Source organism: Cajanus cajan, chromosome 8 (assembly GCF_000230855.2).
Source record: "Cajanus cajan strain Asha chromosome 8, NIPB_CcT2T_4, whole genome shotgun sequence".
Taxonomy (NCBI): Eukaryota; Viridiplantae; Streptophyta; class Magnoliopsida; order Fabales; family Fabaceae; genus Cajanus; species Cajanus cajan.
Genome location: NC_138524.1, coordinates 54,998,471 through 55,013,571, shown reverse-complemented (window position 1 = coordinate 55,013,571; position 15,101 = coordinate 54,998,471). Strand labels below are relative to the sequence as shown.

Here is a 15,101-nt window from a genome sequence, read left to right as displayed (position 1 = left end):
GAAGAGAAGTAACCTGTTTACGCCAAAGAAGAAAATTCTCAGAGTTAAGCCGAATGGTGATCATGTGAACCAAGGTAGCAAACGGCAGAGACGGAGGAGTGGTATCGTCAGCCATGAGAGAGGACCGCAAACAGAATTGGACGATCGCACGGTTGGGGGAGAATGTGCGACCGTGGTGGCAGATGACGGCACAAGGGTTTGGAGGCTAGGGTTTGGAACCGTAACCTGATACCATGTAAGATGTGATAAATCTCACCACAATTTGTGTGAGGCAATCAATATGATTTAAAGAAAAAGATTACAATGTAAAACAGGAAATTACATCATAATAATGAGAGAATAAATGGTAGGATATTAGTCCTGATAACTAGCTCTTAACAAGGACAATGAGCAAGTTCAAGGGTGACAGACACACCTTGTCAGAAACGTTTTGCAATGCAGGAGGATTTCTTGGTTCAAGAAAACAGAATGTAGAAAAAAGCAAAATGAGTCAGACTCCTCCCAACCTCCTATACCTTTCCTTCCTTGAGCAACAAACAAACCAAATTTTGCCCTCTCACCAGTGCTTTATATTTGCAATTATATATATATAAACAATCCTATACTTCCTGTGATAGGATCATTTTCTATCGTGAAAAAATAATATATAATCAGCGAAAGTAAAATAAAAAGATCTTAGCAGTATTTTTTATTCACACGAACTAATACGTTACCTATGAAAATCAAGTGAAGCCCCTTCCAATGAGCTACTTATTATTTGATATTTGTCAAAAAAATTTAATGAATTAATCAGAAGTTTACAAAACCGTGTTTCTCTGTCACCGTTACAGCACAATTATATAACCGTCTTATTTTTCCCACGTAAGAAAGTTTACCATTGTCCCATACTTCTGCTTCCCTCAGCCACTTGTACCATAGTTCCGATTCTGACTGGTGAAAAATTATCAAAAGCTGTCTCTTTTAGCCTGGCCCAGAATTTGCAAATTAAAATTACTTCACTTTTGACCTAAGCTCAATTCATAAAACTGAAAATCTTACTCATGCGCATACATGCCATATATACTCTCTAATAATTTGAAGAGTCTTTTAAGTTTCAATTGGTCTCTTATTCTCTCTATATTATGTCATATAAAAATAAAAAATTACTCATGAAAAGATAATTATTAAAAAATAAACAAAGTATAAAATGATCCATATAAAAATAAAAATCAAAAATAGTTATTGACAATCATATTCCCTTTATATATTAGTATTATCTAGTAAGAAATGGGCACTACGTACCTGCATTATATTAGAAAAAAAAATAAAAAATAAAAAATAAAAAATTACTCATAAAAATATAATTATTAAAAAATAAACAAACGATAAAATGAAAATAAAACACAAAAAAAAATTAAAATAAAATGAATTCTGATAATTTATATTAACTTAAGGTTATTTATATATTAATGTAACTTATATTTATTATAACGAAATTTTAACTAAAATTAACAATTATTCTATAACAATTAACCTTATCATATAATTACAAATTTAATTATTAAGAGAGTTTTTGTCTTGTTACTAATACCATAGTATTATAAATTATCAATACAATAAATTAAAAAAAATAATTAAGGTGTTAAAGAAAAAATATTATAATATACAACTCAAATATAAATTAACGAGCAGTGTGAGAAAAGTAATTTAAAATTAGAGAAGACAGCTACAGTGATTTATTATTCCAATATCACTCCCCTGAAGAAGAAAAAATCCACGTAGACTACTCCGGTTCAAAACCTGCTCTTATATACAATGATCTTTTCTCTACTTAATCCAACGGCTAAGAAATGCTTAGCATGGTGGGGATATGTTTGCATATAATAGGGCTGTCCATAGCACAACAAATTGTTCACCTTTTGAGATTGTGTATGGTTTTAACCCTTTGGCTCCTCTTGATTTATTGCCCATGCTTAACATTTCTGTTTTTAAGCATAAAGAAGGGCAGGCCAAAGCGGACTATGTGAAGAAGTTACACGAACGTGTGAAGGCTCAAATTGAGAAGAAAAATGAGAGCTACGCGAAACATGCTAACAAAGGGCGAAAGAAAGTTGTGTTCCAACCTGGTAATTGGGTTTGGGTATACATGAGGAAGGAAAGATTTCCGGAACAAAGGAAATCAAAGCTTTTGCCAAGAGGGGATGGTCCATTTCAAGTACTAGAAAGAATCAATGACAATGCTTACAAGATTGAATTGCCCGGTGAGTACAATGTTAGTTCCACTTTCAATGTTTCTGATTTATCTCTCTTTGATGTAGATGATGGAGACTTCGATTTGAGGACAAATTCTTCTCAAGAGGGAAGGAATGATGAGGACATGGGAAAGGATTTAGGAGCACTCAAAGGACTTGGAGGACCAATGACTAGGGCAAGGACTAAAAGGGCCAAGGATGCTTTGCAACAAGTTGCGGCCCTTATTCTTGAAGAAATGCCCAATGATGAAGACAATGCCAAGATGGTGAATTGTATCAAGGATTGTGAAGCCTAATTACGCCATTATCTTAGTGGGTGTTTTTAGTACTTGTAATTAGTAAATAAAGGCCTAAAACTCTTGTTAAAGTGGCTACCAACTCTTGTTTGGGCTGCACCACTTATTGGGCTAGTTATTAAGTAAGTTGTTTTTAGTTAAATAAGGTCCAAAACCTTTGGGATGAATCAGCCATGAGGCATACCAAAGGGTGCACGAATTTAGCATAAATTCCCATCTATTTTATTTTTTTGGTGCATTAGTGGTCATAATTGTTAGGTTCAGTGGAGTTGATTAATGTATGGCGTTGTTTTTCAGTAGTTTTAATTTAAAGTTCTACCCTTTCTTCAGGTTATTTTATTTTAGTTTATCAATCACATGTTTTACTCTGGAAACCCAATTTACTGATTAGTGAGGCTTGTGATAAATAACAATGTCATCATGATTCATGACATATGACAATATCTTTTTCCTAATTAAGTTTCTCTTTTAAAAAGTAAATGATTAATAAACATGATTTAGTCTCAGTTTTGCTAAGAGAGGATATGTTGAGCCTATAATCCGTCTTGAAGAGTCTTTTCTCTCTGGCGGAACCCTAGAAGCTTCTTCCGCTGCACTCCCTCCCGAGAGCGACACACAGGTAAGTTTCGTTCTCCTTTGAATCTGTTCCTTCACACTGTCTTGAATCTTGGCACATTCCACAATCGCTCCGTTCGAGAAGAGGGTTTGTGTTTCGATTGAATGGCGAGCGAAGAGGAAAACGGGGAATTCTACCTGCGTTACTACGTTGGGCACAAGGGGAAGTTCGGGCACGAGTTCCTAGAGTTCGAGTTCAGACCCAACGGAAAACTCCGTTACGCCAACAACTCCAACTACAAAAACGACACCATCATCCGCAAGGAGGTTTACCTCACCCCCGCCGTTCTCCGCGAGTGCCGCCGTATCATCGCCGAGAGCGAGGTAACCCTAACCCTAAGCAACTCTTTATTGTTGTTTTGAAAATAATTGATTGATTGTGCAGATTATGAAGGAAGATGATAACAACTGGCCAGAACCTGATAGAGTGGGGAGGCAGGAGCTGGAGATTGTAATGGGGAACGAGCACATATCCTTCACCACCTCCAAGATTGGCTCTCTTGTTGATGTTCAGAGTAGCGCTGATCCTGAAGGGCTTCGGATCTTTTACTATCTTGTTCAGGTGAGTGAGATTGTGATGGTGATGTTGTTGATTAGTTGATTTGTACCAGGTTTTAAATTGTGGTTTTAAAACCTTGTGATTCATTGCCTATGATAATTTTTTGTCTCTTACCATGGTCTTGTATTAAAATTTAATTAGGAATTGGATCCAAAAGTTATTAAACAGTTCAAAGAGTAAGTTGACTGAAATCAAATTTAAAAAAGACATGAACTTGGTACAAACAAAACTGATTTTAAAGACATGCTGGGAGTGAAACTTGATCAATGCGTCTGCAAGTAACTTTAGAGCCATCTGTCAAGGGGATAGAGTGATGATGTCTAGGAAAAAAATAATTAATTACCAGCTACACAAGTGTAGGCACCTAAATCAAGTATCCAAGTTTCTGGTTATTACCACAATATGAGATGCAACTGTAGGATTGATTACCTGTATGAGCAATTATGATTATGGAAGACTAAGTATGTATTTGGTTTTCCTTTAGTAGGGTGCCTAACAAAAATCCAATCATGCTATAAGTCTGTTTAGCTGCCTTCAAAACTCACTTTCTAAAAGTGCATTGGGTTGTTTCCTTTATTAAATTTCAAGCATTTTTATGACTAGATTCATATTGGGTAACATAAACAATTTTCTCTAGGAACCCATAAGCGATAGGTGTCATGAGTATCAGAGCATGGCCTATTTTATTTCAATAACTTCATTGGAGAAAACCTCCATGGGTCCACAACGTCCTTGACAGCTTGGCCTCCACAACCTCCATCTTCACCATGAGACCTTGAGGCGGTTACATGGCTGACAAATATGTCTCAGTGGAAACAGAAGTTTTTGGTGAAGGAACTCTTTGAAGAATGCAGATGATCAAATTTTCCACTGGGGGGACTTCTTGGCCTGTCAAAATTTTGTCATGGACATGCTGTGCATTGCTAGCAAAACTAGTACCCTGTACAAAATTATCCTGCCTTGTTTACAAACCTTGATGATTATCAACCTGCAAAAACATTTTCAATTCTTTACAACCACTTGTACCTGAGATAAAACTAGCATTTCATGAACTTGTTGCTTAAGAGAAACTAATTTTTGGGCTGAACCATATAGATAGTGAATATTATGGCCAAGTTACAAAGCCTTATTCCACAAAGTGAAACATGTTTCGAAAATTCTGAAACTAATCTAGAAATTATGACAAGTTCGGTGCTTTTGTTTAGGCGTTTGGCATGTCATGGAGTAATGCTGATCATTAGGCTTTTTTATCAAAACATGTCACCTGGTTAATGTATCAATTTGGAAAAGTTTGTGGACTACATATTTGTTATTCGTTGCACACTAGTTTACTCATTACTGATTGCCAGATTTGCTTTCTATCAACTAATGTCTAATACCTTTGGTTTATTCTTTTTTATATCTACTGTTTGTAGGATTTGAAGTGCTGTGTCTTCTCTCTGATTTCACTTCACTTCAAGATCAAGCCTATATAAGATGTGTCTGCAATATCATGCGTTCATCCTTCGGGAAATGTGTAACTGTTCAACAGCTGATAGGGACAACTTTATTGTTGTGATTTGGTTCTGTATTGGTGGTTACATACTTCCATGGATTGAAAATTTTAGATTTGAGGGTATAGCCCAAGTACCAAAGTGTTGACTGGATTGGATTTTGTGCATGGCTAAGTTATTCTTTCCTTCCCCTTGATTTCAGGGTTGGATCACATACGAATTGTTACATTTGGAATCAGTTACTAGTAGGGGTGGGTATATAGATTCAAGCCTGTGGACCGATTTGTTTAGCTTGCAGCCCGTGCTAATACAGACCCAATTTTTTAAAATCCATATAAGTATAACAAAGTTTCTGGCCCGGCTTGTAAAGTCTGCGAACCCCGCGGGTAGCCCGTGTAAGAACAATAATGCTATTGTGCGTTTTTGTACATTCCTTCTCCCTCCCCCCCCCCCCCCCCCCCCTCCTCTTTTGCAACCTTGATGTTTTTGTTAGTATGTGTAAACTTTGCTTTTTAAGAGTTTGATTTATTATTAACAATGTTTGATGTTGTTACAAATATATTTATATTAATTTTTATGTATTTTTTCCTTCATGTTTTCATAAGTTAAAAAAGGAAAAATAAAGTTCATTATTTTTCAATATTTATTAAAAGAAAATAAAAAATAATTGGGTTTGCGGGTCAATCTTTTTATTTGTGGGTTGGACATGGATCCCAAAAAATAGTCCATTTATTTTGTAGGTTAGGCTTATCTGGTTTATTAAAAATGTAGGTTTTGTGGGTTGGGTCTTAGAGAGACAGGGTATGTATATCCACCCATAGTTAGTATGTATGGAATGCATAATTGCTTTAACTTTTACCTGGATTTCTTGAGATGGGAAGAAGGTATTATTATGTACACATTTTATTTATTTCTAGGTTGAAATTAAAACATTTTATTTGAATAAGATTTAATTTATGTAAATTTTTACATAATAATTTGAACTGATCGTCAAGCCTAGTGGGGAATGCTATAATTTTCCGCATGTATTGAGTTTTGCTGCCCTCATGCGATGAGATATTTAGTGTTACTCGACATTTTGTTTGTTGGGTGGGGAAATTTCTTGACACTTTCTTCCAAGTAAAATAATACTATACTGAAAAGAAAATAAAAAGATGAATTAGAGTACAACAGAATAATGTTTTGGCAAAAATTAAAAAAAATGGAAATGAATACCTTTTGGTCAAAAAAGAGAGAGAACAGAACAGAATATCTACGTTGTTAAGGGTCACAATTTTATAAACGGTGTCTGTTCATAAATAGTACATAGTTCATTCTTCATGCATCAAACAAAGGCATTATTATTTTATGAAAATGAGAATATTCAGTTTGATAAATACTACTCAATGAAGAAGTAAAACGTTAAATAACTATAAAACAACCACGGTGTTGCGAAAGTATATGTCAGAAGTAAATATAATTGGGGATAGGTTCAAGTTCTAAATACAAAAGGTTGTACCGTGGGCTCGGCCCAAACCATGTCTTGTGAGAGTATTGCTATTAAAATATATAATTTTTTAATTTTAATTTTTACTAGTATTTTAACTTGTTCAATCTATAAGTTAAATATTTATTATATATAATTAAATTTTTAAATAAATCATTTGTATAAATAAATGTATGTATAAATATATAAATTATATTTAAATAAGTAGGTATTTTTCAATTGTTTAAATATGTTTTTAAACCATCAAATTTGGGTTATATGTTTTTTTAATCTTTAAAATTTAAAATTTGTGTTTATAGTCTCTATAATTACAAAATTTATTTTGATCTCTCGAATTTAAAAATTGTGTTTTTCGTCTCTAACATATCAAAATTTATTATTTTAGTATCTTGATTTGTCATTATTAGTTATGATATTGATAACAAATAATATTTGTTGATATTTTGGAGATTAAAAATCCGTTTTATATTTTAGGGACCAAAACATATTTTTTGAAATTATGGAGACTATAGATACAGGTTTTAAATTTGAGAAACTAAAAAATTATATACTCTAACTTTGAAGAATTAAAAATATAATTAAGTCTTTTTAAATATATAAATTATATTTTATATTTATAATAAATAAATTATTTTAATAAAAAATATTTTAATTTATTAATAACTTATTTTAAAATATTAAAATTTAATTTATAAATAATTATGATAAGTAAAAACTAAATTAGATATAAAGTTGAAAGAGTTTACAAATACTCTCGTCGAAAAAAATCTTTAAAAAATACTCTCACATAAGATAATTGTTTGTGTTTTATATATAAGAGTTGGCATGTTAATATTTTAACAAATAATTGATGGAAAGATACAAATTGCCAAAATTTAAAAGTTTTCAAGGTGTAAATTATAAGAAAAATTTAGGTAGTTTTCTTAAAAATTATATTTTATTTTCAATTTATTAATTAATTTTCTAAAGTTATTTATACTAAAATTATAATTTAAATGTGATATTTTAGGCATAAATTAATATGAATAGAATATAATTTAAATTAAATCAAAATATTATTTATTACTTACTAACTTGTTTTCATGAACAAATCAGGTTAGTAAAATATTCATTATGAATTATATGATAAATAATAGTAACAATAATAATATAATATATTATCAATTTTGGTTTATGTTTGGAAACACAAATTTCCCATAATTTCACCGGCTTTTATTTAGAAAAAAAAAGTTTTTTTTTCATAAAAAAAAACTCAATGTCTGAACAAATAGATTAAATTTATAAAAGTTTTTTTTAATATTAGTTGTTTTAATGAATTTGAATACTTCAAGCTTATGAGTAGTTTTCAACATTTTTTTTTATCTTCTAAAACTTATTTACTATATAAAAATTGATTTTTTGGTTGTATCCAAACAAAATTAAACATTTCAAAATTGTTTTTTAGTCAATTTATACAAATAAAATTCATTCCGAATATAATCAATTATAACAATAACCTTTAATACTATAGATTTTTATTTTTGTGCATGCTTGTATGATTTTAATCACTTATGGTGCTTTAAGTTGTTATGTTGAATTTTTGTAGTTGTTTTATAGAGCTATAAAGGTTAAGGAATCATTTAGAATTAAATATTTTAGGAATGTTTGTTTTGCTAAAATTTATGATACAAGATAGGACAAAAATAATTATTTGGTATTTAATTTATAAAAGGGTCATGGAACAAGACAAAATAGAAGAAGGACAAGACAAAAATCATACAGTTTGTTATTCAATAAGTCATGGGACAACATTTTTGTCTCAAGTACAAAAACACTCACTACTAAGTTATTGTACTAATACTTCTCTAGCCCCTACCAAAATTGCTACCTAACACCATCACCACTGTTGCACAACCCATTGTCATAGGCACAACCCACACCACCGCCACTACTATGTCTCGATTACCATCGTTGTTGTCACTACCACTACTATCACCACTACCACAATTGTTATTGTGGTTATATTCTTGTCACCATCTCTCTCATTAAGATAATAATAATAATTCATTATGATAATTAATATTGAAAATATATTATTGTTTGGGTTATCCATTATTCACCAAACAATATTTAGAATGGAAAATTGTCCGATAACATGCACATTTGTCTTATGTTAACACCACACACATCCACAAATAATATCAACATAATACATCTAGTAATCAAGTTCATCCACCTCACATCATCAAACAAATTTAATTCAATTAATTGTCAACATAATATTAGAGACTCATGTGTCATATGTTCCTAACTCTATATACATTTGGTACCAAATCTCCAACATTACTAAAAGGTGCTCTAATACAAGGCAATCAAGGAGCGATAGATTGAATCACCACACACTGGTTGACCCTCGCAATCAACTCTCAACTAGGGGATGTCTACCAGGATCCACTTAAAGCATTATAGTCCTATACTTGTTAAGGACTCCCTACCATAATGCTCCAAAGGTCCAGATAAATGACCACGAAGACCCTTCTGCATAGATTCACATCATCTCACCAAAGAAAAGTATGCGTATTATGTATGAACTCCACACAATCAACAACAATAATCAATGCAATCATATTCACAACGACAACTTGTTAGACCTCTTTATTTGATAGAGGTGAGAAAAGGATGAGTTTGGTTAGGTATGGTTGACCCTAACCCTTCCCTAAATTTTGATTGGGTCAACTTTTACACCTAACTCGTCCATAGACCCAAACAAACTTGATGATATATAGGTTGAATTTGGATGAAGTACATATAGGACATGATTAGGTTGATCTGAAACACAAGTAATATAAGTTTTTACTTCTTATTAATGTAATTGAGATTTCAAGAATAATTTTGATTTCATCATTATACATGATATATTATGTAAATTAAAACTATGGTTACTTATAATTTTCAAGAAATAAATTAGTTTTAACATTAGTATAAAAAAAGTATAAATAAAAGAAGTTAATAAGCTATACTTTTTCAATGATATATAAAAAAAATGAAATACATTATGAAAATATAAGGACGGGTTAGGTTGGGTTACATTCAACTCTAACCCATCCCTATATTTTGATTGGACCAAATTTTTAGACCCTAACCCATCTACGTGTTATTAATTCAGCCATGAAAATATAATTGTAGTCATCATACAACAATAATCATTCATCAAATTATTCTTTCAATCATCAGACAATATCAAATCAATAGTCTAAGAAGCTTAGAAATCATCTCACTACCCATATGCCTCGTACGTGCCATGAAAGAGAAATTTTTACTATTCCCTTACATCAAGTGACGACTTCTGAGGCATAACACACTCTTCCACTAGCTCCGTTGCCATATTCCAGGTGTTCTCTAATGTCTCCTTCAAGGAATTTCAGTGTCTCCCTCAAGGAAATCCTCTATAAACACTTTAAAGGTTCAAAATAGACGTGTAAAAACCTAACCCTCCCCTTCCCCCACCCCATTTTGTTTTGTTTTATTTATTTATTTTAATAAGTCTTTGGGTTAAGCTCAAGAATTCAACCCAAAACTCCTTATAACCTATTGTCTATCTCTTTTTTATTTTATTTATTAAGAACATTTTATTTATATTATAAAACCAATTAATTAAATTAATCAAGTTCGTAATATAATGATTTTTATTTAAACAACATATTTTATTTTATTCTTGAAAATTGATATGACACCTTCTATCCCATATGCATTAAAGTTAAATAAATATAATATTAATTTTCTTAAGAAACTAAAATTCAAGGTAGAAACATATGTTTCATCTCACTGATAAATCTCCCAACTTCCTATACATATGTTTCATCCAAGTCTGGGAAACACTGTGACAAGCAAAATGCGTCCCTAATATCTAGTTTGTGGAATAGATCATTATAGAAGTTAGTTACCATCTTTTCTTGTTCTTCCGATTTGGAGACCCATTCACCTTGGTCGTTTTGGAGTAACCCAACCTTATTTTTCCTCTGTTACACAATCGTTGTCCCATGAAAATTTTGTGTTTTGATCCCCAAAATCAAGTCATTTGCACCTAGATTTTTGGAGTTAGAGAAGTTTTTTCCTAACAAGGATTTGTTTGAGTTTGCTCTATAGATCCTTTTGTAAGTTATCTAGGTAACAATTAGGACCTTTAAGGAGGGTACATGAAATACCATTGACTCTTACGAGTAATCTTCGTTTTGCATGAAAGATGTTTTTGAATGTAATTTTATTTCGGTCATTTAGAATATTTTAATTTGACTTACTTTACTATTTTGAATTTGTTTATTATTTCATTCTTTTATTTTTTTTATTTTTTATTTTATCAAGTCTAGTTCAACTTTCATGGGTTAACCATGCAAATTTAAAATGAAAAGAACGTTGACTAGCCATCATCTTGTTCAGAGGTTTAAGTATAAGAAGAATGAGGTAGTAGTCTTTAAAAAAGTCACTATGACACCCTCTAGTCATAGAGATGCCAACAATCAACCTAACCATTCATAAAGAGAACCATTATATCCAATATTCATTAGTTTGCACTCATTAAAGATGTCACCAAATGCAATGTCTCCTCCGTGTAAAGAGGCTTGAAATAATTAAAGTGGGTGTATACTCAATAATTTAATGAAACAAATCTTATTATTAGTTATCATAGATTAAAAACTATCTTATTTTAAAAAATATTCAAAAGCTATAGTTTATTTATTATTAAATATCAGTGCTTTTGAATTATTATTTTCAATATCAAAACAAAAAGCTTCATTTGAAGTTGGATACAAACCGCGACCCTAGTACCTGCTGCACCAACAATTGCACTCCCTGGCGAGAGCGACACACAGAGGTAGGTTTCATTCTCCTTTGAATCTGTTCCTTCACACTGTCTTGAATCTTGGAACATTCCACAATAGCTCCATTCTTTAAATCAGCACACAAAAGAGGGTTTGTGTTCCGATTGAATGGCGAGCGAAGAGGAAAACAGGGAATTCTACCTGCGTTACTACGTTGGGCACAAGGGGAAGTTCGGGCATGAGTTCTTAGAGTTCGAGTTTAGACCCGACGAAAAACTCCGTTACGCGAACAACTCAAACTACAAAAATGACACCATCATCCGCAAGGAGGTTTACCTCACCCCCGCCGTTCTCCGCGAGTGCCGCCGTATCATCGCCAAGAGCGAGGTAACCCTAACCCTAAGCAACTCGTTATTGTTGTTCTGAAAATAACTGATTGATTGTGCAGATTATGAAGGAAGATGATAACAACTGGCCAGAACCTAATAGAGTGGGGAGGCAAGAGCTGGAGATTGTAATGGGGAACGAGCACATATCCTTCACCACCTCCAAGATTGGCTCTCTTATTGATGTTCATAGTAGCGCTGATCCTAGAGGGCTTCAGATCTTTAATTATCTTGTTCAGGTGAGTGAGATTGTGATTTGCATCTATAATCATGGCTGTGAACTATTTTTTGAAACATTCGCAACATTCTTGGGCATTCTTGGGACACGCTCCTATGGTTCATTTCTGTTGGTGTTAAGTATTGTTTTGTTTATTCTTTTTTATATCTACTATTTGCAGGATTTGAAGTGCTTTGTCTTCTCTCTTATTTCACTTCACTTCAAGATCAAGCCTATATAAGATGTGTCTACAATATTATGCGTTCATCCCTCGGGATTGTGTACTTGTTCATCAGCTACTCCTTTTGCTAATTGGCTTCAACGTTTGATAACTTGTGTTTTGGTTCTGTATTGCTTGGTTCTGTATTGCTGGTTACACACTTTCACAACCCTTTTTGCGACGTTGATGCTTTTGTTAAAAGTTTGCTTTTTAAGTGTTTGATTTATTAACAATGTATGATATTGTTAATGAAATGTGTAATTGTTTTAATTTTTACTTGGATTTCTTGAGATGGAAAAATGGTATTATTATGTAGACATTTTTTGAGTCAAAATTAACACATTCTATTTGAATGATATTTAATTTATGCAAATTTGTACATAATGATTTCATCTGATCGTCAATCCTAGTGGGAATTGCTATAATTTCCGTATGAACTGAGTTTTGCTGACAAAGGGTGTTGGCAGATTATAAGAATTATTCTGAACTTAATAAACATGTAAAGCAAAAGGCTTATGCCGGTTCACTAAAGAATCATCCTGACAAGGCTGGTGGGAGTTTACTTAGAGCACAAGGAACAGATGGCTTAGGTATAAGTATAACCTCTACGAAAGATGCTAGCACTAGAAGTGCTTTTGCAGAGAGGGTCAGGGAACCTTTACCTTCAAAAGGAAGAAAGGAGCTTATCAGCCTTGTGCAGGATTCTAGGCAATGTGCAAACAACAGTTCAACGATAGGTCCTCCCTCTCAAAGTAAAAGGGTCACTACCCTGTCAGGCAAGGTAGATGGAAAAATTTTATATACTACCCCGATGCCTCTGCATTCATCTACTATCTCTGGGGGTTATTGAGAAGCAAAGGTATGACTCTAATTTCATAACTTGAGTTTTGAGGAGAGTAATTGATACCTTCAGCAATACTAACCGTTGATGTGCTATGCAAGAGATGGAAAATAGAAAAAAAAAGGTTCATGCTTTGGAAACAAAGGATTCCGTGCCCCAGAGGTAATATCTTGTTGCCGATGCCATTCACTTACATCTTTTAACGCACTTAGAGGGGCCATTTTATGTTGATCGAAATATAAATAATATGTATACATAGCGAGTGCCACTTTTAGATGCTTGTAGAAGAAGAAATAAGCAACATATTAGCACTTGAAATGATGGTGTTATACTTTAAGGAAATTAAATGTGAAGCATTTTCCTACGGGGAAAGAAATCACAATTTTAACTCAGGGATACCTTATATCCTTTAAACTATTTACGGTTTATTAGAATAGTATGGCTTAAATTTCAACTAGAAGCTAGTTTCCTGGATGCATTATAGGTTTGAGTATCCATTTTTACCATTTCATTCTGGTAGTGGTACAAATTATGGTCTCATGCTGACTACCTATACTTAATTATGGGAAATTTAAGTCATTTGACTTCGATAAGATACCCTTTATCTCAAACACGGTTTGTAAGGCCAACTGAGATGTCCATGATCTAAATAATTTAATTGTAGTCAATAATTAGTCCAAAATATTGTTTCACCTTGAGGGTCTGGGTCTCTTTTACATTTTCAAATTTCAAATTCATATAACTTCCCTTGGACTGAAAAGGGACGCAATACACAATGTGATGAGGACATGGGCAAGGATTTAGGAGCACTCAAAGGACTTGGAGGACCAATGACTAAGGCAAGGACTAAAAGGGACAAGGATGCTTTGCAACAAGTTGCGGCCCTTATTCTTGAAGAAATGCACAATGATGAAGACAAGGCCAAGATGGTGAATTGTATCAAGGATTGTGAAGCCTAATTACGCCATTATCTTAGTGGGTGTTTTTAGTACTTGTAATTAGTAAATAAAGGCCTAAAACTCTTGTTAAAGTGGCTGCCAACTCTTGTTTGGGCTGCACCACTTATTGGGCTAGTTATTAGGCAAGTTGTTTTTAGTTAAATAAGGTCCAAAACCTTTGGGATGAATCAGCCATGAGGCATACCAAAAGGTGCACGAATTTAGCATAAATTCCCATGTGTTTTTATTTTTTTTGTGCATTAGTGGTCATAATTGTTAGGCTTAGTGGAGTTCATTAATTGCCCACTAATGTAAGTGAAAGGTCTTAGTTGTAAGCCTATAAGCTGCCCACTGGGATGAATAAAAGATAGACAAGAATTAAGTCCAAGATTGAACCCAAAAGATGCTTCTTCAACCCTTGTGCAATTGGGAATCTTATCATTTTGTATCAAGAGCTCCGGTTTTTGGGTTCATCCACATCATTTGCTGGAATTTCTTTGGGTAACATCCTTCCTTGTTATTTCTCGTTACCATTTATATTACCTTAATATTCTTTCTTTATTTGCTGAACCATTGTAAAAATTAGGCCTTAATAGTGTTCAAAAAAATAAAATAATATATATATATATATATTTATATATATATATAAAATTCGTGCATAATTAAAAAAAAAAAAAAGAAAAAAAAAAGAGTTGTGGCTAAATGGTTCATGCGTTTAGAAAACTTGAAACTCAATCTTTAAGGTAATATTTTGGTTTGGTTGAAGGTTGTTACTAACTTATCTAAATTCCAGTTTTTTTTTATTCCTAAATTTCCTTGTTTTTTTTTGAATTTTTGGTGGCTGTTTTGTATTCCTTTTTAAGCCTACCCTAAACCTTGCTTTTAACACAAAAAAAATTGTGGTTTGTTCTTTGTTCTTTGGAGAGGAAAGAAAGTGATCTTGAGAAAAAGAGTGAACAAAAACTTGAGAAAAAAAAAAGTGGAAAGAAAAGGAGCGAAACACTTGAGAGAAAAGAGAGT

General features: G+C 32.7%; 2 protein-coding genes across 5 annotated transcripts; both read left to right on the top strand.

The window, feature by feature from the left end:
* The first annotated feature begins 3,042 nt into the window (after positions 1-3,042).
* Positions 3,043-5,787, top strand: LOC109815368 (protein mago nashi homolog). 4 transcript variants are annotated; one of them, XR_014428484.1, is made up of 4 exons: positions 3,054-3,466; positions 3,528-3,704; positions 5,117-5,316; positions 5,397-5,622. XR_014428484.1 is itself a non-coding variant. In XM_083062175.1 (3 exons), exons 1-3 carry the CDS (start codon positions 3,248-3,250, stop codon positions 5,673-5,675), a joined length of 675 nt encoding a protein of 224 aa, XP_082918301.1. In that variant the 5' UTR covers positions 3,043-3,247; the 3' UTR covers positions 5,676-5,787. The 4 variants fall into 4 exon arrangements, 3 of the variants coding, with proteins under 3 accessions (XP_082918301.1, XP_082918302.1, XP_082918303.1); XM_083062175.1 differs by lacking the exon at positions 5,117-5,316 and having other exon boundaries at positions 3,043-3,466; positions 5,397-5,787; XM_083062176.1 differs by lacking the exons at positions 5,117-5,316; positions 5,397-5,622 and adding an exon at positions 4,339-4,717 and having other exon boundaries at positions 3,046-3,466.
* Positions 5,788-11,344: 5,557 nt separating this feature from the next.
* LOC109793798 (protein mago nashi homolog) lies at positions 11,345-12,432 on the top strand. The gene is made up of 2 exons (XM_083062314.1): positions 11,345-11,866; positions 11,928-12,432. The coding sequence occupies exons 1-2, from the start codon at positions 11,648-11,650 to the stop codon at positions 12,321-12,323; spliced, it is 615 nt and encodes a 204-aa protein (XP_082918440.1). The 5' UTR covers positions 11,345-11,647; the 3' UTR covers positions 12,324-12,432.
* Positions 12,433-15,101: the final 2,669 nt, after the last annotated feature.